Raw genomic sequence first — 25525 nt, 5'->3', positions numbered from 1 at the left:
GGTTAATTAATAACATATGGCTGGGAAATCAGCTTTCTGCCTGGCACAACTGCTTCAGGAATTCTGCCAGGAGCCAGCAGCTGAAAGCCTCACTAAAACCAACAGGACAACACTATTAAATGCCTGGAGTCTTAAATGATTTGTGGTTTGTCAGGGTGACATGCTTGTGGTCTTTGTGGAAGTGCAACCTGAGAGACATCTCTGCTATTTACAGAAATGTGTAAGCAATGCAGCTTGTGACTGTTTTTGTTGTCATTCCAAGAAGAAAGTTTTATCTGCATAATTACAAAATTATACTCTGATAGGGATTCTTATTTAAGCCTGTTACATTCTCCAGAAAAGCAGAAAAATCCCTTCCTGAGCACTGTTAGTAATGGAGTATCAAGAACACAATTTTCTTTTCTTGCTTTATATACATCTGTTTATTTTTAAAACAACTGTTTTCTGATGCTTCCTAGGACTCCTTTCCTGGGTGCTGGAGGGAGAATTTCGCTGGAGCTGGCTACAAGAAGGAATGTCTGTACAGCCCTTTCTGGTAATGTTCCTGTGCCTTACTGGGACCATCCCTTTCCCTCCACAGTCTGCAGGAGGGCCTGGGACAGGGAATTTAGGTGGGCAATGGAGTGGACAAGGTTTGTCAGCTCTGAGGAAAGTGCATGGCCCAGGAGAGGCTGAAAATGTTCATGGTTTTCTTTCTGTAAAGATTAAACTGAACTTCTTTGTGAAAAAAGTAATGATATTTAGTGCTGGGCTTGGTAGTGTTAGGTTAATGGTTGGACTTGATAATCTTATTTTTTTTTTTCCAAACCTAAAATATTCTGTGGTTCTATATGATACAAGAGGACTAAAATATCTTTTATTTTTCTCCCTAGCAATCTTATTAGCAGCATTCAGTGAAGTGAACATGTCCTCAGGGATGCCCCAGGCATGAACTCACATCTGGGCAGTACCACCTCCAGGATGGAGGGCACTGGGAATCCTTCCTGGGGCTGTGGGGGTTTTTCAGGATGTGCTGTTATGCAGGGCCCCTGTAGCTGTTGGGGAGTGGCTTCTCAGGAGGCTCCACCAGCCATTTATGATGGGCTCAGCCACCTCAGCTTGCTGAGCCAGCCCTGCCCTCTCCAGACCAAGGAAATAAAGGTGCTTCATCATCCTGTACAGTCCTGTGATGGGTTTGGGAAATACTAAATAATGTGCTTTGAAATGGGAAGGAAAGGAGTGGAAACCCCACAAAGAGAAGCAGGTGAGAAGGAAAGAGGGAGGAGCAGACAAGGTAACTCCTAGCACTTAAGCTTCCCTGGGGGCAGCCCCACTCCCTGGGCAGAACCTGCCTGGCTGCCCCTTCTACTGCTCCTGCTTGTGCACAACAGGACAAACAGCCAATGATGATAAAAAAAGGCCACTATCAATCAGGTTTTGCTTGTTGAGTCACTGGGAATTTGTATCTGGAAAGGCTGAGGAACCTCCTCTGTTTAGTGCTGTCTCCAGCTGAGAGATGATGGTTGGACAGTGAGCAGGGCAGCCCTCCAAGGAACCTGGTTTCCTACAGAGATTCCCACACTGCAGTGTCCTGTTGTGGGAGGATGGCTTAGCAGGATAGCCCAGACCTGCTCCATGCAGTTTCCTGCAGTGGCCCATGGATGTATTGCCCAGTGATGTGGGAAATGAGCCGGTCTTGCCACTTTTGTTAAGGCACAGCAGTAAATCAAAGAGTGGTGAAAGCAAGCAGGACTGACCCCTTTCCTGGGCAGTTGCAGGACTGGAAGTGTGATAGCAGTGTTAGTGGCTTTATTGTGGACATGTGCATGCTTGGATTCCAGGCCACTGGCTACACTGAGAAAACATTTGTGTAGATGGGAGGAGGGAAAAACCTCTATTTTCTTGTGACAGTACAAAGGATGACTGAACACCAGGAACAGCTGCAGTGCACTTGGAAATACAGAAAATCAGATGATCCCTACCATGCTTCCCCAGCCAACTGGCAACACCTGAGTCCTACCAGGTAAAAAACAGGCTTTGTGCTTTGTCCGAGTCATTAGAGCTCTGCTTGGACAGAAGTAAGCAAGGAACAAGATTTTCTTCACTGCTTAATGTTGCTCAAAAAGAAAAAAAAAATACCTGGAATAAGTATTTCAGTCCAAAGTAATATTTACATGGGTGCTTAAAACTTTGTAAAATGCCCTGAAGGTCACAAGACATCCATCCTGCTGTGTATTTCTCTTTAAGAAGGTGCTTGTAAGTACTACTGGAACACGTGTGATGAGGGGTTGCCATGGCAAACAGGTTTTGGCACTATTTAAGAGAGAGTTTTATTGCACAGCAGAATAAATAAGCATGTTAAAGCCACATACAGTAACTTGTTGGCACATACATTAATGCTCCCAAGGGCTGCAATAACTTAAGCACCCTCCCTTTAAACATTTTTCAGTGTTTTTTCTTTTTTATTGACTACATGCATTCAGTATTAGGGCTAGGAATGTCCCATTTCCACCCTCTTTTGAAGTGAGTAATTGAGGCAAAAAAAGAGGACTGTCTAATAAATCATAGAGGGGCATTGTGCACAGACAAGAGGGGCAATTTTCCCATTCCTAACATACATGAGGATAAGCCAGCGTGAGACCTGTGTGCTAAATCCTGACTTGTTCCCTCTAGACATAGGAGTAGATTTGTGTGTTTATATTTCTGATGGAGCCTGAATAATCGGGAATAGTTTCACACCATTTTCTGCAGTTTCTGTCTTGCTCTGGTGTGCCAACCCAGTCGTCTCCCACATCACAGAAGCAAACTCATTACTTTGGCTTTACTCATTTTATGAACCACCTGCTCCGTTCCCGGTTTGGCTCCCAGTTCACACCAGTGTGTCCCAGTGTTGAGGAAGTGCTGCAGGGAGGCGAGAGGCAAATCTGTGCCTGTGAGAGGGCTCAGGTTTGTGGTGCTCTTAAAGGTGAACATAAATTACATTTATAATGAAAGCTCTGGTTTAAGAAGAGTTATTAGTGTATTAGTCCGGGCTTTATTAGCTGTGAGGGCTCACACCGTGTGGGAGGTGTGACACTGGCTCCCTCTTCTGTGGGAACCAGTTACGTTTCTGGGCTGGAGAGCTTCGGAGCTGCCAAAAGCAGATGAAGCCCCCAAAACCTCGCCCATCCCTCCCACCTCGGGACACGGGTATAAATCACAGCAGGTAGAAGTGATGGGGTGATGGGGATGCCCAGAGCTGAGGCGGGGCACGGCTGCCCTGGGGAGGGAGGAATGGCCAGGTACTCTGCAGGAGCTGGGGGCAACTGTGCCTTGTTTAAAACTGGGAACTTGGAGAGTGGGATGGACCCAATCCTCCTGAGTTTATTGGGGAAGAGGGACAGAAATTACATCTCGCCTTAAAAAGAGAGTGCAGGCAGTGCTGACTCCCATTATAGTCAAAGGAAAAATCTGGATTACATATTCCCTATAGTTTTAGGATGAAAGCTATAGAATATTTTACTTTTAGAACCCTTTTTGCCTCCTGCCTCATCACCAAGATTACTCCACAGCCTTCAGTAAGGCTTGGGCTGGTATCAGAGCTACTTGTTTCTCAAGGCCAGGCTGGATGGGGCTCTGACCAACCTCATGGCAGGGAGTAGAAACCAGGTGATCTTCCAGGTCCCTTCCAACCTGAACCATTCTGCAATACTCTTCTATGATTATAAACTTTCCCATACACTCAGCAATCGCTCAGGAAACAGGGGAGTTAAAAAGAGAGTTCATTATTTTATGAAAGGTACATGTTTGTAATATTGCATACTGATGGCTTCATCATGAATTACAATTTGCTGAATAGGATTTCTGCGGGAGGGACGGTGCATGGAGAAAATAGAAAGGCAAAGGGAGGGAAGTGATTTTTTTATGCCTGCAATGGTGTCTCCTGGGCGTAACCAGAGTGGAAGATGTACCATTTCCTTCTAGCTGTTTGGATTTGTTTGCAATTAAAGTCTAGTGGAGCTGTCAGGGACTGTTGACAAATATATTATAACCAACTTAGGTTAAGCAAGTTACTTAAAATTAATCCATCCCTGCACAACACTCCTGTTTCACTTCACAAGAATGTGCCAGGAGGAATGAGTACAATCCTGACCATGTTGGGAGAACCTCCTCAAGGTGGAAATTTGCAAATAGGACTACTGTAGTATGTAATGAGAAGCTGCAGGGCTTTCAATTATCCCACATAGTCTGTCTCTTTGCAACTTGACTGACAGCTAATTATGCTGGTGCCATTTTTTTGGCAGTGGAATTTAATCTCCCAGATGGAAAGCAAATCAATCTGCCCATTGCTGCAGCTGAGGCATACTTTGACTCAACTTTAATTTATTCTCCTAAGCCTGAGAAGGTTAGTCATTTCAAGGTACAAAAATATCAAATTTCTTCCGTTAACCAGGCTGGTGAAAAAGTGGGGAAGAGTTGGGATTTTATGGGCTGCGCTGTGAAACATCGTCGCTCCTTCCTTTGTATTAGGAAACAGCAGTATCATCTCCCCTTGATTCCTGGTCGTGGAATCTAACAAGGAGGAAGCATTTATGAGCAGGTTGCTAGTGATAATGGTTAAACATGAATTGTGGAGGCATTAAGTGGGATTCTATGGAGGAGTGAACTAAATCTCTGAAGAACTTGACACAAAAAGGAATCGGTGGCAATTTTCAAGCACTTTAGCCAGTGTGCAATAGCCTGGTTCCCTTTGGGTTTCATGCTGGGGATATAAATACAATCCTCCTACTTACCTGCACTCTTCAGGCCTATCAATTATGCTGCTCCCTCTGAGTTGCTGTTACAACTTGAGGTATTACCGTCCTCTGTAAAACCAGCACAGAGCAGAGTATGTGACTGGTTAGCACAGGCTACAGACCTCATCTTCAAGTAGCCAGCACTTGCAGCTCCTGTCAATGCTGTTTCTCAGGTAGAAACCCCAATTTTAGCTGGGATCAAGAGGCAGGGAGCTCACAAAAACTTGGTGCTAATGAATGCTGGAAACCTGGAGCCTTATTTTTCTGTAAACTTTTGCCTCGCTGGTTGTTTCAGTCTGAGTATGGTTCTGGTGTCTTGTCTGTGTGTTATTATTTTCTCTTTTGGAGTATTTTTTCTGAATTCTCTGGAGGTGTTTAAGGCCAGGTTGGGCTGGGCTCTGAACAACCTAGTCTAGTGCAAAGTGTCCCTGCCCAAGGCAGGGAGTTGGAAAAAGATGATCTTTAAGGTCCCTCTGACTCAAACCATCCTAGGACTCTGATTCTGCTCTGCTCTGGTTTTTGGAGAATTTATATAAATAGGAAGGTTCCCAATTCACCTTCTTAGTGAAAAAAGCATTTCTAAAACTGCTTTTCTCACACCTAATGACTCTAGTTCCAGTCTTCTTCACATTTTTACAAAACTACAGTCACTTCAGTGACTCTTCCTTAGTACACTTGGTGGCTGAAGGATTATACACTCTGCTATCTAGGTATTAACACCTATCTTTTTGTATTTTCATATTATGATTGTGTTGGTACTGCTCCCAGTGGACCCTCGAGTTGTATCTCCCAATTGTGATAAAATCTTGTACATGGAAGCATTTTTGGTGACAAATCTCTGGAGATGTCCTGATGTTGTCCCATTGGTGCATTTGTTACCCTGCTGTCCACTGTGCTTCTCCAATATTATGGTTAAGAGGGCTTAGTTATTAATCAAAAATTATTTTTTTTAATTCATCATTTATTAAACCATTAGAACAATTATTTGTTCTCAACTATGGTGTAAGTTTAAACACTGATGATAAAATGTACTGTCAGACCTGTAATCTTTGAGTCAAGCACATGGAAGCAGTGAAGTCCCACCTATTCTTTGCCCAAAAATAGGGAACAGTAGGATCTCCAGGATGCAACAGGGATCAGGACAGGCACAGTCTTTGCCATGTGTCTGTACCTCCTGTCAGGGTCATCCTTGCTCACCCACCTGACTCTACTGATGTGAATTGAAAATGCTATTGACCACAAAATGCTTTTAACTTTTTTAAAGCATTTAAAAAGTTAGAGAATGCCTATTTTAACTGCTGTGTTCAGGTAAAAGCCAAAATGAACTTACCAGTAAGAGAAGCAGCTGTAAAGGCACCTCACTGACCTTTTTCCCTGTGTGGTCTTCACAAAGTGTGATTTTTTATTTTTTATTTTTTTTTGGAAGTGAAGCTTGCACATTTAGCTCCAACAAGCAAAATGCCAGAGAGATTCCCAAAGTAATGTCCTGGCCCCAGTGCACATGTAAGCAGGAATTTCTCCTCTTGTTTTCCTTGTTATGAATGTAACCTGATATGTTACTTTTTAGGTTCTTGAATAGGTGCCATAATCTACTCGGGCTGCCTGAGGTCAACCTTGTTCTGGGCTCTCTGGCTCTCCTGACTGTCTGCTGGATTTTGGGACCTTGGAGCAGCATTCCTTGGGCTGTGGGAGATGTGGGTGAACAGAGATGGCTCTGGGCTGTTGGAGGAGGAAGAAGAGGATGCTCTGGTGTTTGTATGGAAAGAGAATATGGCAATGCCCCACATGAGACCAGCTCCAATAAATGCAAATTATTTTGGTTTTGTTTTTTCCTTACAAAAGTACCATAATCCCAGCAAATAAAATGGCACATCACAGGTGATCCCAATGAAGTCAGCCAAGCTATTTCTGCAACCCATAGCTAAATAAGGAGCTGACATGTAAGGCCAGAAGAAGCAAGTCCATGTGATTTGAATTACAATTCAGTTTGCTTTAGGATTTTCTAGCTGAAAGACAAAAGTTGGCCTTCCCAGCCTGGTGCAGTGTAAGAGAGATCTATTAGATGCCACTGGAGGTTGCACTGTCAATTGCTAGAAAATATCTTTGGATAAACACTTTTGTTGACATGAAGACTTTTGGAGTTTATAATAGTGAGATTTAATACAGTATAGTAAATTCTACACTGCAAACGGATCAGGATTCTGTTTTCTAAATGCTCAGTGTGATGAATGCTCTCTTGTGTTAAAAATCCCCTCCTGTGCTGAAAAAAAAAAATCAAGACCCATTTCACTCCAAGTTAGCTGCTCATAAGAGTTTTTTGATATTTTTCAATTCTTTTACTGACATCTAGTGAAACTTGGGGAAAGTGCAAGTTCAGCTGAACTCCAAGGATCAATCCAACTGCAGTACCAGACGCTTCACAATTAAATGCCTGAAGTACTGCATCCTATATCATTTACTGTCTCTTCAGCTGCTGTCTAAGGAATACACAAAATGCATTTTGGCCTTTAAAATTTTGAAGTTTGAGCTCATATTCTGATAAAACACTTTGCACATTTGAAGCATAAAAATAATTTATTCTTTGTTCCTTTTCATTTTAGGTGCATATGTAGAACAATTTTTATATTTTAAACTTTTCTTCTGTTATTGCTGCCATTACTCCTCTACACTTGAAGGCTCCAAGTATTTTGACTTCTAAACACAACACCCCAAACTTTTGCAGGAGTTCAAGCTACACATTTTCATTATTTGGTATTCTTGAACTTACTGAAAAGTCAGATTTGGTCTGCTTGTTGCTCTGGGCCAGTCCAGACTGAATGTGAAATACTCTTTCATCAGCAAATTAAGTTTTCAACAGAGATGGAAAACTTAAGTCTCCTACCTAGAAATCAGCTAAAAACTTCAAAGGAAGAGCTGCCTCCCATAGAGCAGCATGCACATGTAATAGCTTTTAACAGTGTAACTTCTTTTTCTCAGAGTACAAACTCTAGCGGCTTCATAAAGCCATGATGGCAACATAAAGGTCTATGTTGGTATGGATTTCAGCTGTGCAAATGACAGGACCACCATTACAAACAGGGCTCACAAATATTTGGAAAAAATACAAAGTTGCTTCAAACAGGCCAGTATTAGATGACTGAAAAGAGTTCAAAAAATCTTAGGCCTGGCTTGATCTAAAAGGCTTCAACCTCCCAAACTGAATAGGCAATTAGGGCAGATTCTGAACAGGAGGATCTGAAGCAGCAACTGGGAAGTGTGAACAATCTCTGGAAAAATCCTAGCTGTGAGTTGTCAGGAGTCCCAGGTACAGAAAATGTCCCTTTATCTGTGCTGACATCCTCAGGCACTCAAGAGAACACTGGGTTTAATTTAAGACCATGCAGAAGGTTTCTAAAACTGAGTAGAGAAACTGGGAACGTGAATGTGTGAGTTAGATAGAATTATGTTAAGTCACTGGGTGAAAAATTTAGAGTACTGAATAAGGGACAAGATGGAGGTTCTAGGGCATTGGCTCATCTTTGCCTTTCTTCCTTCTTCGTGGTTCTGGGTGGTATTGGGTCATTGGACAGTAAAGCAGTGCTGAACACGGGTGTTTGGTTACTGGGTTAAAAGTAAAAATAAATTAGTTGGCATTTGATAATTGGACAGTTTATGCTTAAAAGACTTTATGGAGAGAGGCCTAGGTCACAATTTGTAGCTTGTTAGATTAAGGTGTAGAAGTGCTTAATGTCTGCAAAAATGTAATATAGGTAAGAAAAATAAACATTCTAAGTCCAGACACTAAAGTGAGTGTCACTGAGCACACACACACATGCAGCCAACACAGGGAAGATATGCCCAGCTTATCCAAACAAACTTCCAGGTCACTGATTCTGATCTTCTCTCACTCCTCTCAGAGCTAACTTTTCAGAACTTAAAAAAAAAAAGGCTTAAAGGAAAAATCAATCCAAGTACAGCAAGAGCAACAGTTCAAACATTTTACTAAATCAATTCACACAGTTTCAAAATTGTAAATATAATTAAGGACAACAGGGTTTATGTATTTTTTCTTCCAGAATCATTAAGACAATAAACAAACACAAATTAGGTTTATAGCATCTGTTCTTTTAAAAAATGAAAGGAACGCCACTTGATGTATTGATAAAGCACCACAACACAGTTACAAAATAGGGTTGGCCTGTTTCTTTCACAAGTAAAAGACTACATACTCCTAACAGCTTCCTGCTTCAATTCATACTTCATTAAAATAAAACTATAAAATCTTCTAGATTACACTAACTTCAGACAATGCCTGGTATAACAGTGCATTAACAGCAGTAATGCCAACTATCAGTGCCAACATAAAACAGTTTGGAGAGGAAAAACAAAACAAACAAAAAATTCCAAAACAAAACAACAAAAACCCCACGTTTATTTCCCTAGATGAGCAAAATTTAAAATAAGGGATGCTCTGCCTCACAATGAGTTAAGGATTTGGGGATGCTGATGGGTGGAAAGGGGGGCTGGTACTGTAGCTTTCTAGGCTTAGTTGGCATCTAGTTTGGCCATTTCCTGCACGTATATCCCTATACTCTCGCTGTCGAAGAGCACGAAGTACACCGTCTTGATTGAAGAGGACATTGTGGAAACAAAATAGCTGGAGATGGCTTTCAGGATAAGCTGAGCAGCTGTTTGCTTTGGGAAGCCATTTCTAGAAGAAGAGAGGGAAAAAAGAAAATCAAGACTTGCTGAACCAACTTTTGATGGTTTAACCTCACAGGGAAGGCTCCGGCTTTTCTCCAACACCCCACAGTAAATAAAGCTGCAAAGCCAGTGTTTACAGTCTGAATTAGAAGCTACAAACTTGTTGATTTAAAGACTTAAAATGCTCAAACAGAAGAAAAGCATTCCCAAAATACGAATACGGAGTCTATAGACACTGATGGGTTGAACCTCATGATACCTGATGGGTCAATTATTCTCATTTAACAGGTAAGTAAACCAAGAGCTTGCTGTGTTCTGGAAAACAGTGTATGTGTTGGAGCTGCAAAGCTAAACCTGTCCTGAAAGCAAAGCAACTCTTAAAGAAAAGTAAAAAGGAACAGAGAACTTGATATAGAACATGAAACATGAAAAGACCCGAAGTACAATATGGTCTTGCCACTATTAATGGTAACTAAGCACAGGATTTTACAGGACCTAACCTGACAACCTTTCTTATAAACTTCACATTTTTATCTAGGAATCCTTGTCCAAAAGATTTGTCTAATCTTAGAACAAGTCAAGCACAAGTAGAATGGTCTGAACAAAGCTATGACCTGAATTTTATAGGTTATGGCAAACTCCTGGAATTACAGTGGTAACTGCTTGGAACACAGCCTGAACTTTGTTGCTCCTGAAATGTTGCTTCTCACCCAGACTGTGGTTTTACCCTGCCAAATTCTGAGCCCACCCCCAGCCTCAGTGATGTGCACTCCATAGTCTGTCTGAAGGTGATGGGACATGACCACTCTCTTAAGAGTAGCACCCAAAAAGAACCTGAAAGAGCCTGTTGGACATCACCTGTACCTTGACATGCACTTACAGATACCTGGTAGTTAATACTCCCCATTATAAAGTGTGTACTGTTAATACTACAAATAACTTACAGATTACACAGACTGATGAGTTTCTCAGCATTTCACGAGCAATTGAAAGAAGCTGTGCTAAATCCACCTCTGGCTCTAACAGGTGAACATTTCTCAGCACTTGTTCACTGAAGCACCACACTGGTAGTAAAATGCTGTTGTAATCTCCCCCTTATTCTGTGCTTCAACACACCAAACGTGAAGGGCAACTGCCTGTGTCATGGCGCACTTGCTGCACATTGCCTTACCAAAAAAGCATTCTCAGTAAGCAATTCTGTGTCAGTCCTGCCTGTAATGTGATGCTATATGTGCTGTCTTAAAGATAATGTTTGTGGTATTTCAAAAATGATGGCATGAAATAGCTTACACTGTTTTTTCTTTTCTGAAAATGCCTGATTTTTTTCTTCTGTTGAAGAAGAAAAATAAATGGAAAAAGCATAGTGAGCAAAGCTTGTACTATTCTAAAGCCAAATGAGCTGGTCAGGGATAATCAGCTGTGTGATAAGTTAATCAACTGTTTTGACACTGGATCTGCTTAGAAGTCAGCAGCCTGCACACCTGAGCACTTGCAGGTTACCCAAAAATTCTGCATCCTGACATAGAGTGAAGAGATCTCCCAGGAATTTTATTCCTGGCTGTCATGCAGGGCAGCACAAAAGGGAACATACACTGTTTCTGAATTGTTCTCAGGGGCCTCTGAAGTCACACAGCTTCCAAGTGTTCTGGCATGGTGGTCACAAGAGTGGTCTGGTGAAAGGAAGGCACAGTGCCAGGCAAGGTGATAACAATCCACTGCCCAGGACATCTCTCCCAAAAGAAACAAAAGACAGCAGAAAAATCAGCAGAAAGGTGCTGGCCTGATGGCCATGTGTGGGCTGCAAGAAACAGAAGCCTTATGCATTGATCGATGGGTCTGAGTTAAATTCTTGTGAAAAGACAATTTGGGACTTCAGCCAAACCAGTGTCAATTCAGATCAAAGTCAGAGCCTCAGAATGAAATTCCTTCTCAAGAGGATGATTTCATGCTCAATCCCTAACTCTCCCTTTTCTCCTGCTGGCCCTACCAGACTGAACTCCAGGCTACCTCTGAACAGCACCCAAGTTGTGCTTTCCATAAGTTGGCTGTAGCTGAGCATCTGGCCCAATGAATGCTACAAGTATGCTATTTTATTTCCCCTCATGATTTATTTGAACTGCCCTCATGTAATCCCATTCCTCAACTATAAAAGAGAATGAAACTGTTTATGTGGGTTTATTGGGTGATGTCTGCTTGACAGATGCCTGTACTAGAACAGCTGCATACATGTGGTGTCTGGCATTTGCTATCTTTTAAAGCTTTACTTTTTTCTTTTTTTAATGCCTTTGACTTCATAAAAACAAGTAGAGAATATTGTCAGAATATATTATGTTCTCTCCAAAATTAACTTATGCTTGAGTATCTCTAATTAAGGGAAAAAAAAAAAAGGAAAAATACATAACTTCATATATTACTCCTTTTGATTCTTCTCCATCTTTTAAAAGCACCACTTCAACTGGCTCAAGTAAGAATGACATGTATATGCCAAGTGGAGAACTTGCCCCAGATCCTGCCTGTCAGTAACCAGATTTCAGAACAGAATGTGAACCCTAAGGATTGTTCAAATCTTCATCATCTTGCCGTACCAATCACATACTTAACAACAAGGGCTGGGAATGGTTCTTTGCTGGGAGCTATCCAGAAAAGACAGGGCTGTGTAGAAGATACTTTACACAGTCCCACTTTTGCATAATCAATTCCACAGTCACTCTGCACTCTCCTCGTCATTCCATGGAGGAATAGAGCTTTTCCCAGACAGTGATTCAGAGCTTCTCTCTTTACTGACCAGCCTGTGACCCTGACAGCTAATCCAACAGGTTACTAGGAACCCTCTGCTCTATTTCTCTACTGGCCTGCAAAGTTTACTCAAGTTATCTCCTTAAAATGACACCTATGCAAATTAACCTTAGCTGGAGATTTGTGTGATACAAGTTGCTTAAATTTAGCATCCTAATGAAACTTTTATTTCTTGTAATTCACCCAAAACCTCAAATACTGTATTCTGCCCTAGCCCACAGAATATGCAAGAATTAATCTAGTGTTGCAACATAGCACAATGGGAAGCACAATGTACACCAGCCAACTTCTTTCATGCTAAACTCAAGAGGGTCAGTTGTTCAGGGTTAAGAGACACAACTGTGTAATTCAGCCTAGATTTGGCCCTTGGTCTTCCTACTGAGCCATCAGTGAGGACCAGGTGTTCCCAACCTCCCTCTGCACCTTAAACCCAGAAGCCTCAGACTAAAGGTGCCACCAGTCTGGACTGAGACTCTTAAGAACATGATCCAACTTTCAAAGGCACTGAGCACACTGTACAGAGCCAGAGCACCTGAACTTTAGACTGAGGCTTTCAAAGATCTTGGCAGGGGTTTTGAAGGTCTCTATTTTTCTAATGAAATAGTCCCATGATGTAAACTGCATGGAATTCACTTCATGGATTTTGGATGAAAGCTTGAAGTGACTCTGCAAATCCTGAGAATCAAGGCACTTTAGGTTTGCTGCTTAAACAAACACTAAGCTGTGTCTTCTGGCCATTGTAAGACAGGTAAGTTTCATTACACACTAAAAATCAGGCAAAAGAGACCCCTTCATGTTCTTTTCCACATCTCCAGTTTATATGAATGAATTGATAGTCTGAAAAAAGTCTTTTAATATTCTCTTGAAAGTTCATTTTACAGTCTTTATCCCATTTGAATGTTTCAGGATTTGCTGGGATCTCTATGAGATCTGCCAACACTAAACTAGTACTCAGGAAAACAGTGTAGGCTCCATGCACTGCCTAAACAAACCTAGAAGAAACTCTTCCTTTAGGGAACTGATTTAAACAAGGAAGAAAAAGGCCAGCATTGTAGCAATGTGTTTTGTACATGGGAAGGGACTGGAACACCAGATGGCACTTGGAGAATGTGACCTATTTGGCATTAGGTTTGCCTGACTGCCTTACCTGCCACTGCCAATGGAAGGAAAGGCGATTGATTTCAGCTTCTTTTCATCAGCCAGAGCCAAGCAGTTCTTCACTGTCTTTTCCAGCAGCTCCTCACATTTATCTGAGCCCCAGCCTGGGCTATTACAGTGGATCACAAATTTCGCAGGCAGTCCATGGCCAGCACTGACAACAGCTAGGAAGAATTGAAAATTAAACATAATTACTTTCCTCTCTTTAGGATTAAAGGAGTGTACATGTGACTAAAATAGCAAACAATCAACAGACATTCCTTTAGCCCCTGAGAATGTTTTAGATTATAAATCACATAGCCTTAAAATATAACATGATTACAAGAGACTTTGTGTTTTCCATTTCCAGCTGCATTTTGCTGTGATAATTTATAAATCATAACTAAGATTGAGCTTATTTGAGAGAGAGCAAGAATTCATGGTTGACATCAAAGGAAGCACATTTATACTGAGGACTGGGTAAGGAGAAGGGCAGTATCTGTTCATTCCAGACAAGGGATGATCTTGCTTTGTCTGGGTTTACTGCAGAGATACAGTAAATACCAGGATTCTGGACAGGCACAAGGAGTTAAGACTCCAGTGACCTTCAGCTACTCCTGCTGAATGTACAGTGTTCAGCTGGCTTCTGATACCCCGGCCCAAACCGGAGCAGATCAGAGCTACTAGTGCTCTGCAAACCCCCAAGGAAGGATGGGAAAAGAGGTGAATTAAGATTCTGGCTTTATTTCCAGCTTTGTCTCTCAATAACTATAATCAAGACATTTTGTGTGATTTCAAGACTTTGGGCCTGGCCTTATTTTAGCTTTTCTGTGTGTGGGTCATATCCAAGATCACTTGAACAATGCTGGGCTTAGTTTCTCTCTTTCATCACATTCTTGACAGAGGATGCATTTACAGATTTGCAATGTTTGTTCACACTGTTTGTGTAACAACAGGCCAGGCCTTGTACATACAAAGAAATGAAGAAGAATTTTTACCATGCTAATCATATCTTATCACCACAATAGACTTGTGGGGACTAAGAAGATGCAGCAGACCCTGCCTATGAACTGCTGACAGGCAGGGATTCTCCAGATGAGGGGCCTCCTTCTCTGCAGGAGAACATGTTCTGGGTTCACCATTTCCCATCACAGAGCAGTAGACTGTGCTCTGCCTGCCAGAAACAGGGTACAAGGATTTCTGTAAATTCTGAACTCACTGGGCTGTGATTACAAATAAAAAAGTTGTAACTTTGGTTTGTTAAAAAAGCAAAAGGTGGGGGGAAGCAAACCACCCTAATTACAAGCTGAGGGAAGAAAAACATCTATCTGAAATCTCACAAGAGCATACAGTGAGCCTTGACAGAAAGTCAAAAATACCCCACAAAAGTGTAGGTATAAAACGGCAGCTTATGTCTTCACAGAACCAATAAAAATACCAATAAGTTTTTTAAAAAAATTAAAAATAAAGTTTGCAAAGGTGCTTAGAGGTCTGAAATCCTCTAGTCCATTCTGGAATGTTTAAAAGGCATTTTGCTATTTAAGTATAGTAGAAGTAACTCTTGGCACATGACCATCACATATGGATACTATCTCATGGCTGCTGCAGGAAAGAGAAAATAGACTGTGTCATATGGATCCTGACCAGGGGTTAACCAGAGCATCTGAAGGACAACGGAAGCACAAGCATTTATGTTCTTATGGGTTTGCACAGTCCCAACATGTTGAATAGCCTCAGTGTTAGGCAATGTTAATTTGTCATAATGTCCAACTAAAATGTTGGCAGATTCAGAATACATCATAAATCCAAGAAAAAATCTATTAAAAGCAGCTGACATATCTCTAGTCAGATGTGAAATGTGGATATCATCCTCACCCTGAAGGAGTAAAATACTGTATTAATACACATGACCAACTTTAATATTTCTCAGGAAGTGTTTTCCAGGATAGTCATTAATTAACGCATTAGGATTCTGATGAGGACAACTGTTCATTACCAAGAGCAGCTGTCCCTTACTTCAAATGCAAATGCACAGAAATGGGAAGTAAGAAAGAGAAAGGAAACTTTGGACTTATTCTGTGCTAGTCACATTCCAGGTAAGCTTTCTGGTTATTGGTAGGTTTTAGGGATGCCCACAGAACTGAGAAATCTGAAAACTGGGTATATGTAAGATTGAAAAATGGATGTATTGGTTCTGCTCTAGAGCCCTCCAACAAGTCCCTAACAGCCAGTTTATCCCAGTGCAGTGCAAAGCTGCCCTGAAGTAAGACTGACAAGCAACCCACAGATCTGAGGGATGCACTAACAGCTGAGAAAAAGAAACTTTTCTTTTCAACTTGCCACCTATTTGGAGCAGTTTGGTCTGGGCCGGTAAGCAATCTTGTACAGAAGTTAGTAAAAAGAAAAAAGTGAGTAATTGATTCTGCATATTTTCGCAGAACAAAAATTCCAAGAAAAACTTATTAAAATTTTTTAAAGCAAGGGAGAAACCCCTGAAGTATTAAGCTCCAGAAGTAAACAGTTGTAATTTTTCCTGTCAGAGCTGAATTCTTACATCTCCCCTTCGGCTGTAGTTAGAATTCGTTTACAAAACTGTGCACACTGTATTTATTTTTATAGCATAAACACAGATGGCAGAATCAGCCTCCTATACGAACAACATGGATCAGCAATTTCACAGATGGTGTAAAATTATATATTGCCATTATCAAATGTTATTACTCACATAGTAGATTTCTCTCCGATATTACATAAATTTTGATAACTAGGCATCAGAAAGTTGTAAGCTTTTATAGTGATGATTTTGGCACTGATTAAACTAAGTACCCAAGCAGATGCTGAACTTTAAGCACACGCTTACATTCAGTGAAAGTCAGCAGCATTTCAGCAAAGCAGATGTTTAACAGAGTTGGACTCAAAAATAAGCATCTCATTAATTGCTTTTCTGAACTGTGCTCTTAATGATCAACACTAAGCGTGCATGCACATACCTGTGAACAGCCTTATTGTAACACTACAGCACTGCCCATCTCCCAGGTGCTTTGGCAAAGGTTACTTGGGATGCAGTGTGTGCAGTTTAACTGTGGAGAATACAAACATGCAGCCCTTGGGAGCTGCCTGCAGACAGCAGAGCCCCAGTGCAGCTGCAGGAGGAGCTGGGCTGTGTGAGCCAAGCCCCAAGGCCCGCAGAGCTCTGGGCTGGGGTCCCGAAGCGCAGCCTCACCTCCGGCTATGTCCAACGGCCCGTTCTTTTTGCGGAGCTCAATGACGGCTTCCACAAACTCCTTGCCGCCTTTCTTTTCCAAAGTGCTCCCTGAACAGAGAATTGTTAGTTTACTCCTCTGATCTCAGCAGGCATGTGACTCATCATTCACTTTTGTTACATCACTTAGTTTTCTGCCCAAACATTTTTTGGGGACTGCAAAGTAAGATCTAAACCTTTTGGGACTTGAAAATTAGCTAGTCATTAAAAACAACAACAACAACAACAGAAAGAACAAAAGACAACCCTAATAACCCAAAATCCTCACACTGGTATCCCTTGCTAACATTCTCAGACTGGAATTTACTGTCAAAAAACATCTGACATGACATCCCTACTTCCTTCTTTCTCATGAGCATCTCTTAGTGTGAAATGTTCCAGAAGAATGTGCTAGCTCAACAGTGGTTGAAGGTTTGTAATTCCTTCCCCTAGGATTCATTTCCCCTCTTCTCTTACAAATTGTTTTAAAGAGCCATTTGCCACAATAAGAATTTGAAACTCACCTGATCTTGGTCCCTGACCCCAACAGGTGGCCCCAGGAATGAAACAGTCTCGTGAGTGCAGCGGGCTGCTTTACTTGGTAACTGCCCAGCTTGTTGAGCCACCTTTAACCAAGAGGAAGAGCCTCAGAAATAAGGAGAATCTCTAAGGAACACATTCCTCCAATGAACTTCTCTAACTATAACTAAGGAGCTGGACAAAGTCATTCTGGAAGGAGAAGAGCTGTGCACTGTGTCAGGGCAACCAAAAGGTATGCTGTTTACAAAGGCAGTCCATCACTAAATGGTTTAGATCTTATTTTGCAGCTCTAGTTTTAAATATTAATGAAAGAAAAAAACAGCCCAAGAAAGCATTTTCCTAACTACATAAGCATCCCACATAATTTTGCACTGTGCATATTAATTATAAAGGTAAATAAGTAAAAAGCAGTGATATCATAAAGGCTCTGATTTGAGATATTGCTTTGAAAACTCGTTTCCAAAAATTCAGAAATAGTATCTTAAAGATCTAGACATTTATTTGGTGACACCCCTTACTTCCACTGATGAAGAAAGAAAAAAATGCAATTTCTGATGGAAGTGCACATACTATATGCTCCAGGAAGCAGAGTCCCTCCTCCAAGATTCCAGTTACTAAATCAGGTTATAGCTCTAGGAACTAAGAAGACTCCAAGATGGTTTTGTTTTGCTAAATTTCTTCCAAACGGAAAAGCTGAAAACAATGCATTTGTTTTCCATTCAAAAACTGACTTTGTGACCCTGAGTCTATTTTGTTAGTGGGAGTTTATTGCTTTTGGGGTACAAAAGCTGAGGACAATTACAAAAGCTATGCCTTTTCATTGGCTTTTTCATAACCAATTCACAACACGGTTTGCCAAAAACTGGATTGCAAGGTCAGACTCTGTGTAGGTCAGAGCATAATTTGCTCTTTGTGCTTATTTAAGCACTTAAATATAAATACTTCAGCCAAACTCCTAAGAATTTTCTGAAACTTAAATTACCTATCCCAGTGCAACTGAGTGGGAGTATCACCTTACAAATCTCTTAGAAAAGACAGTAATGGCTTTATTTGTAGCAGCAAGGTGTCTTAGGAGAGTGCTGGGAAAGGAGATCCAGAGCAGCACTGAGGTGCTTGGAAGCACTGTGGGCTTCAAAGGCAGTGAATAAAGCACAACACCCTGTGCCCTTTGCTGAGCCCATCCAGCAGATGTGGCTGACTCCAGGGTCTTATAAAGTCACCCTGACTCAGAAGGCATGGGAAAGGAATAAAACAGCCTTCCATTCTAGTTATATTCTTGTTGTATATATTTCCATATCATTCCTATTTATATATATGCCACTTATATTCCACATGAGTCCATGAACTTTGAGCAGTCCTAAAACCCATGACATTCATAATCCTTAATTTTCCCCTTTAAGGGGAAACATAATTAAGTCTTGTGCAGAACCAAGGAACAGCAAAGTTCTATTAAGTAGGTCATTTCTTTGCCATTGCAAAGCTGTGGTACATTTAATGGAATTTAGCCTAGTTTGGTTTAATTCAATCCAGAAGGATCAGCTTTTTCCCATCTACTGGGAATTAATTTATAATTAAAAGCAATGAACAACCATGTCAGTTTATTCCACTGAGTTCTCTTCTTGCAGATCTGGTTCAAAGAAGAGAAAAAGTAATATTTGGTATGAATGAGTGAAATATACTGCATTTACTCCTCAATTATGCTCTTCATCTGATTAATAGTGAGGGTTTACATTGAAATTATTCTTGACATCCATGCTGTAAATTAGCTTAATCTGGCAAAAGACAAGACTGTATTTAACCATTTTCCACTACACTAGCAAGTTTCTTGATGGAAGTCTTGCTTCACAGCTTCAAGGTTAGTACCTTATTTGCTCTCAGGCATAAATATGTGTCACTCCCATGAGAACAAGATCATTATCTCATGCTTTCCAAGCAGGCATTGGTATCAGTGTTGAAAACAGCGTTAGCAGAAATTTAGGCTCTAAAATTCTTGGGATAAGCCCCCAGTACATTTAAATTGTTAGGGAAAAAAACAACAAAAAAATTAAAAAAAATTTAGACGGGTAAAAGTTAATCATTGGAAGCTAAGCATTTGTGCACTTCTATTCTTTCTTACAGCAGTCAGAGGCAACACGAACCTACACTAAGGAACAAGCAGTCCAGCTTCAGAAGACAATTTTCTTTGCAGGGTAGTAAAGCATTTCTTTGTCACAGGGTAGGAGACAGGCACATTGGCTAAATGAGTCTGACAGACTTTGGAAGCATATTCTTCAGGTACAGGCTACTATGACATTTTGCATATTATTTAGCCAGCAAAATCACAGTGCTTCTGCCCCAACAGGCTGACCAGAGCTACATTTCTGTTCTTGTTATTCAGAAAGCAGCCCTTTCAGAAAAAGCAGGTGGTGCAGGACTTGTGTTCCTCCAAGTCAGTACTGAAAACAAAGCCTCAGGCATAGGGGGAGCCCATTTTCACAGGGATGGTGAGGTCAAGATGAGATGCAGAACAGAGGCTGGGATCAGCTGACTTGTTCTTAAGCATTGCCAGCAACTTCTGCATTTGGCCCAAATTCTGATTTGCCTTCTCAAATTAGTAAGGCAGTTCAAAGTACTCCTACCCTTTTATAAATCCTTCAAAATTCTGTATGTGAGAGGGGTAAGAGAAAGGCTAGGTGAAGAGTTACTTGGGGGACAGTTAAGATGGTTGAATTAAGAGGTCTGTCCTTCAGAGACCTGTCATGCTTTCTCTTATCCATGATTATCATGATCAACGTGTGTGCAGCACTAGCCTGGGCTTGTGGGCGTGAGGACTGCAGAATAGGACTAGGAAGGCCATCAGTCCATAAGGATAATCTTAAGAGTTTGGAAGATACAGACAGGTTAGATTCAGCCCATGAATCCAGATGTGAACATCTGAAATGTGGCATGGAGAGGGTGCACTGGAACTGGTTAGAAATCTAAAGATCAAGACTCAAACCACATTCAAACCAGGCACTTAAGATGTCAAACCAACAGTACTGTAAATTCCTTTTCCTTGGTCACGTGCCTGCATTTAACATACTGTTCCTGCACTTCAATTTTGGTGGTGCACTCCATTGTTACTTCTGAAAGGCCGATTTGGCAATAAAAACCAAAAATTCCCACTAGGTTTGTAATTGTTCATTTCTTGTTCTGATCAGTCAGGACTGCTGGAAGTGAGAAATGAATGCAAATCTGCATAGCTACAACAAGCTGGTGGCTGCTGATCGACCATGCACACACATACGAACTCCGCAGCACTGAACTTGCCATTACCTACTTCACCACCGGTGTAGAAGTCAGAGTTTGTCGGGTGAACGACAGCATCACTGTCGATCGTGGCAATGTCAGCCTGTACAACTTGCAACTACAACAGGTAAACAGATGTATATCAACCACGTTGGACAGAGACCCAGCACAGGCTCTACATTTTACACATGTACCAACGTCCATATTTTCCTACCTTTACATCTCCAAACCTTGCGCCAAAGGAGTATGCTGAGCTGTGTGTGCAGGTGTGTGTAGAGAAAGGGGTGTAGGGAGCAGGAGGAGGAATATTGAGTATGACATGATCAAATAAATGTTAAAATGACAAGTCAGAGCAATCACATGAGATCATTTCCAATGTTTTAAAACCAGCTAATGCCCCATTTCACTTTGCAGAAACCTAGAACAACCAGTTCCCCACAGAGCATGACATTAAAATATGGAATCTGTTTAAAAAAGAGAAATTCAGGATCATCAAGTCAAACAAAATAATTAGTTTCTCCATTTTGTCAGCACTAATAAGCTGACAGGCACTGATTTTCGTATGTAAAGCCATTCATCATTTTGTTTCTAAAAATGCCAGTTTTCTTCACATGTAGGGAGCTAGGTATTTACAGCCAGGGTTGTACAGAATTTGCTTTAAAAAATACAAATAATTGTTCATATGGTTTAACAGTAAGGCGTATCTTTTAATTATACACTGGAATGGCTAAGACACTTACAGAAATATATGTATTTCTAAGAAAGGCTGATATAAAAATTAGCCACCTTAGACCTTTTTTCTTGTTAAGTTACTTCTCTACATTCCCATAGGAAATGCAGCAATATTAGAATTATGGGTTGTATTCCATTAAGGAAGTCTCAAAAAAAGCAGCAGGTCTACTCAAATAAGAAGGGAATGCAGTACATAATGCATGAAAGGCAATTTTTGTTTTGCTGAAGAATAAACTTCTGCTAAAGAAGGATTTTTTTTATTTCTTATTAATCTGAAACAAGAGAAAAACTTTCAAAGTGATTCTCCATCCATGATAGTTCACTCTCAGTATAATATCAGGATTTGTTTCCAGCTGAATGTAAAAGTGACAGGGAAGAATTGAAAGATGATGGAAACAAATTATTAACTGAATTAAACATCAAATCAAGGTATGGAAGATTTGGGGATAGCTAATTATATAATAAGCCCTTTCAAAAATTTTTAAGTCTACTCTAAATATCAAAATAAAACACCTGAGATGGCAGGTAGAATGGAGAAACTGCTTATTTTGAGAAAAACCTGATAAAAAAGTATTTTAGTCCTCAAAGAATCCAAATAAGAAACCCCCCAAAATAGCTAACAGTCACATATGATCATTATGGAAAAGAATTTAAATTTTTTTTAACTGAAATCAGCTTGAAGACTAGCAATAGCTGCAAGTATTCAGAATTGATCAGAAAACATTTTGAATATAGCTCTTCAACAAAGCAGGACCTGCAAGATTTGAATTTCTGCTCTGATTAAAGGTATGAAGCCCTAGAGAGTAAATTCTGGGTTCCATAATTTCCATGTGACCGTTAGTTGTGTCAACCCATTCCCCATTTACCTAGGTCATCTTTAAGGTCAATGTCAGCATTGGTAGGATTGATAATGGCCTCCACCTCGAAGCCGGCTAAATTACTGATTTCACTGTGAATAAGGTTCAGCTGAAAAGAAAAGCATGAGGTGGGAAATAACAGGACAGCTGGGAAATCACAGAGAAGCTGCAGAAAAGTGAGCTTTGCAACACAGATGGAGATAGCATCACTGCAAACAAATATGCAAAATAAAAGGCAGGTCATAAAGGGTTATTAGCCCAAAAAAATTCAAACACAAGACTCAAACATTGTTCATACTGGGAGAACACGAATGTACCTACTAATAAGCTCTATTTTGATTTTACACTGATCACTATTTGGCATTCTTATTGCTATCCAGTATCTAAAGGGGGCTCACCAGAAGTCTGGAAAGGGACTTTTCATGAGGGCATGGAGTGACAGGACAAGGGGAATAGTTTTACACTAATGGAGGGGAGGTTAAGATTAGATATTGGGAAGACATTCTCCCCTGTGAGGGTGGTCAGGCCCTGGCACAGGTTGCCCAGAGAAGCTGCAGCTGCCCCATCCCTGAAAGTGTTCAAGGCTAGGCTGGGTGGGGCTTGGAGCAACCTGGTCTGGTGGGATGGGTCCCTGCCCATAGCAGGGCGTTGGATTGATATGAGCTTTAAGGTCCCTTCCAAACTATTCAGTGATTCTAATTTTGCCATTAAATGAGGGTATTTGTTTCTTCACTAAGTATAGATGAAGGACACCCTAAGCATCCCTAAAGCACAAGGGATGTGCTGGGACCATTCTGCACTGAAACAGGATCAAAGCTGCAGCTCCTCCTTCTTTAAGCCAACAAAGAAGAGCCTATCTCTGAGAAAGCAGACACTTGTCTCCAGCAATTCCTCCATTTCAACAAGGGGATGTGGGTTTTTTTTCTTTCCTTATCAGGGGTCACCATGTTCTGTATTACAGCACTTCAGTCCTCATTACAGTTCTGCAACCTTTGAGAATGTCTGGCAAGGTACTATAAGCAGGCACATGACATTACATGCTTATTGCATCTAGTTTTTATTTTGTTTGCTTTATATCCTTTTGTCTCTTATGAAAGCAGAGATTTTTAAACCCCACCCATTAATGCCCATTTACTCCTCTAAGTACTCCCATATATTTCACCCATGTCTTTCAACTTCTTTCTTATAAATCAGGAGGATCTTTCCTGGGCACACAGGAAACTGCACAAGGCAGCACAGAGATCTAGAGATTGACCTCACATCTGCACTTTGTGTTCTTAAATACAGTTTGGGTGTCCTCCCCACATCTTCATAGAACGTGACCCCCACCACAGAACCAGCTCTACAATTTGAGGCAAGCTAACAGGAATGCTAAAGTTGGCAAAGGTCAAAACTGCAGGTATGGGAAGTTTCTAACCAGGGTTTGCGCAGGTTATGATGCTGCTGCATAGCTTCTGTTGAAAGTCTGATTTCACAGGCACCAAGTTTACTACTGACAAAACTTTGAATACTTTAAAAGTGCAAAAGGTTTTCCAGACTTTTTCCTTTGGGGAAATACATTATCATCATGCATGATCTATGCCTGTGTTTACAATATGTATTTATGTCGTTCTAATTGGGAACGGCGGGAAAGAACGACACTGACTCAAGGGAGTCAGAACAGGAGAAATCTCCTAGTTTATTGCTCTAGGCTTGTTATATAGATTAGTTCGTGGAAAGTACAGAAAAGAAACTCTTATTAGTCAGTAAATCACTACATCACCATCATTGGTCAGTGGGGTTCACCACCCCCTGACTTTCTCCTGCAAGAAAAACAAGAGGACAGACAAACAGCACCTGGCAGTTGTTTTCTGTTTCTGAGGATTGTTTTGAAATCCTCTTATGAATTCTCAGGCTAGCTTCTCAAGCAGGACTGAGAGGCCATGGGGCCTGCAGCCTGCTCCAAAGCTAGCATCCATATATTTTGAATTATTTTTTCAATAGCCATTTGTGGGATACGGAAAACATCCATGAAGGAGAAAGCTCTCATTCATTTATGCAATTCCTGCAACCAGATGCAGTCAAGCCAGGCTTTCCTTTTAATTCAAAGCCATCAGCCTACAAAGTGTAACATACATCTTGTGGCAAGGCACTTTATATCATCAATAGCAGAAGTTTACCTCTTGTTTGTTGTAGCCCACATTCTTAAACTTAACTCTTCAAATCTTATCTTTGCATATGTTAATTTATTAACAGAGAATATGAGCCAGTCCATGAAACCCATACAAGTGAATGGGACATTTAAGGAGGCCACCATTCCTGTATTTAAATTTTCTGAAAAAAAATTTCCATTTCATTAATTTGATTCTATGAATTGACCTTCTTTCTCTTTTTAAATGCCTGCAATTTCATATTATTTGCATATGTTACTTGAGTAAACTATGTTACCTCAAACTAGGGTGATTTTGACTAAAAATAAGTGTAATTCAGCCCTGTTTTAAGTACATGTCTGTTCAGGAATTTGTAATAAAATCTAAAGAAACCTTCCTTTCCAAGTAGTTTGGAATCCTTTAATACTTCACACGTGGCGAGTTATTCATACTGGAGTTTGAGTCTTGAGTTTGACTACAAGCAACTGCTGTTTAAAAAAAAAAGTCAAATCAAATCAAACCAAAATGTTAAATAAACTTTAAAATTAAAACAAACAAACAAAAAACAACAGGAAAACACATGCACACACCATGACTGTTTTGTGGAGATTATAGTATGTTCCTAAACATATTTTGCTCATTCTGTAAGTGATCCTTTTGATTCCTAATTCTGTGCTCTACAAGTTTTTGCCCCAGATCAGCTGCAGACTCTTTTTTGTTTTGGACCTTAAATCTATCCCTGAGCCTACTCACAGCCAGCTAGTAATTAAAATTTCAATTTAACAACAAGAAAATGTTTAAAAAGCTACTATGACTGATAGTATGTGTTGGCAGCTAAGTATTATTTTACTAAATTCTGCATTTACTGCTCAATGCACTGTTAGCTATCCAATTGACAAAAACAAAAAATTAATCAGAATTTTTCCTATGGCATTAAATCCTCCATTGTAATTGCTCGACTTCACTACCCAATAGTATGAAGCATGTATTAGGCAGAAGTGATCCCCTAAAGGGCCACTTTAAAAAATAAATAGACACAACTTGCATATACATGTACAACAAAGAATGGACGTAACTTGAGGTAATATTTGAATTAAATGTTAGTTGGATAAAATGCAGATGGCACTTAGCACATCCATGAGTATTTTCTAAGCCAAGCCTGGCATTTCTAATTTCAGACAAAATTACCTTAAATGTCTTGAAGCTTTTTCTGGTATGAGTTTCATACCAAAAACTGAAGATGCCTATTGTTGAGATCTCTTGGAAAGTCCAAACCTTAAAGCTTAGGCTTGAGATCCTGCAACTCTGCCTCTACTTTGTAATCCTCTCAGGAAAAACAAACATGTTAATGTGCACAGTGCCACATTTCCACTGGGATATCACTTGTGG

General features: G+C 40.6%; 1 protein-coding gene and 1 long non-coding RNA gene across 7 annotated transcripts in view; one reads left to right on the top strand and one right to left on the bottom strand.

Moving 5' to 3' along the window:
• Positions 1-92: 92 nt before the first annotated feature.
• Positions 93-6716, top strand: LOC148182952 (uncharacterized). 2 transcript variants are annotated; one of them, XR_015774033.1, is made up of 5 exons: positions 93-220; positions 459-535; positions 873-1243; positions 1891-2002; positions 6322-6716. It is a non-coding gene; the product is annotated as an uncharacterized LOC148182952 (long non-coding RNA). The 2 variants fall into 2 exon arrangements; XR_015774034.1 differs by lacking the exon at positions 873-1243.
• Positions 6717-8717: 2001 nt separating this feature from the next.
• The window catches only part of MACROH2A1 (macroH2A.1 histone), a 41041-nt gene continuing 24233 nt past the window's right edge, over positions 8718-25525 (bottom strand). For 2 of the 5 annotated variants that reach the window (XM_005523515.3, XM_005523516.3), the window contains exons 6-9: positions 22017-22116; positions 16594-16683; positions 13381-13555; positions 8718-9444 (exon numbers count right to left, since the gene is read on the bottom strand). In XM_005523515.3, coding sequence (XP_005523572.1) covers positions 9279-9444; positions 13381-13555; positions 16594-16683; positions 22017-22116 — 531 coding nt within the window. In that variant the 3' untranslated portion in view covers positions 8718-9278. Of the gene's footprint in view, positions 9445-13380; positions 13556-16593; positions 16684-20445; positions 20537-22016; positions 22117-25525 lie in introns of all 5 variants that reach the window. The other 3 variants (XM_088063675.1, XM_005523518.3, XM_088063676.1) reach the window with 2 other exon arrangements.

This window comes from Pseudopodoces humilis, chromosome 17 (assembly GCF_049639895.1).
Source record: "Pseudopodoces humilis isolate 2021_Gansu_Grassland_sample_001 chromosome 17, ASM4963989v1, whole genome shotgun sequence".
NCBI lineage: Eukaryota > Metazoa > Chordata > Aves > Passeriformes > Paridae > Pseudopodoces > Pseudopodoces humilis.
Note: the sequence above shows the minus strand (reverse complement) of the source record. Positions and strands in the feature narration are given on the sequence as shown.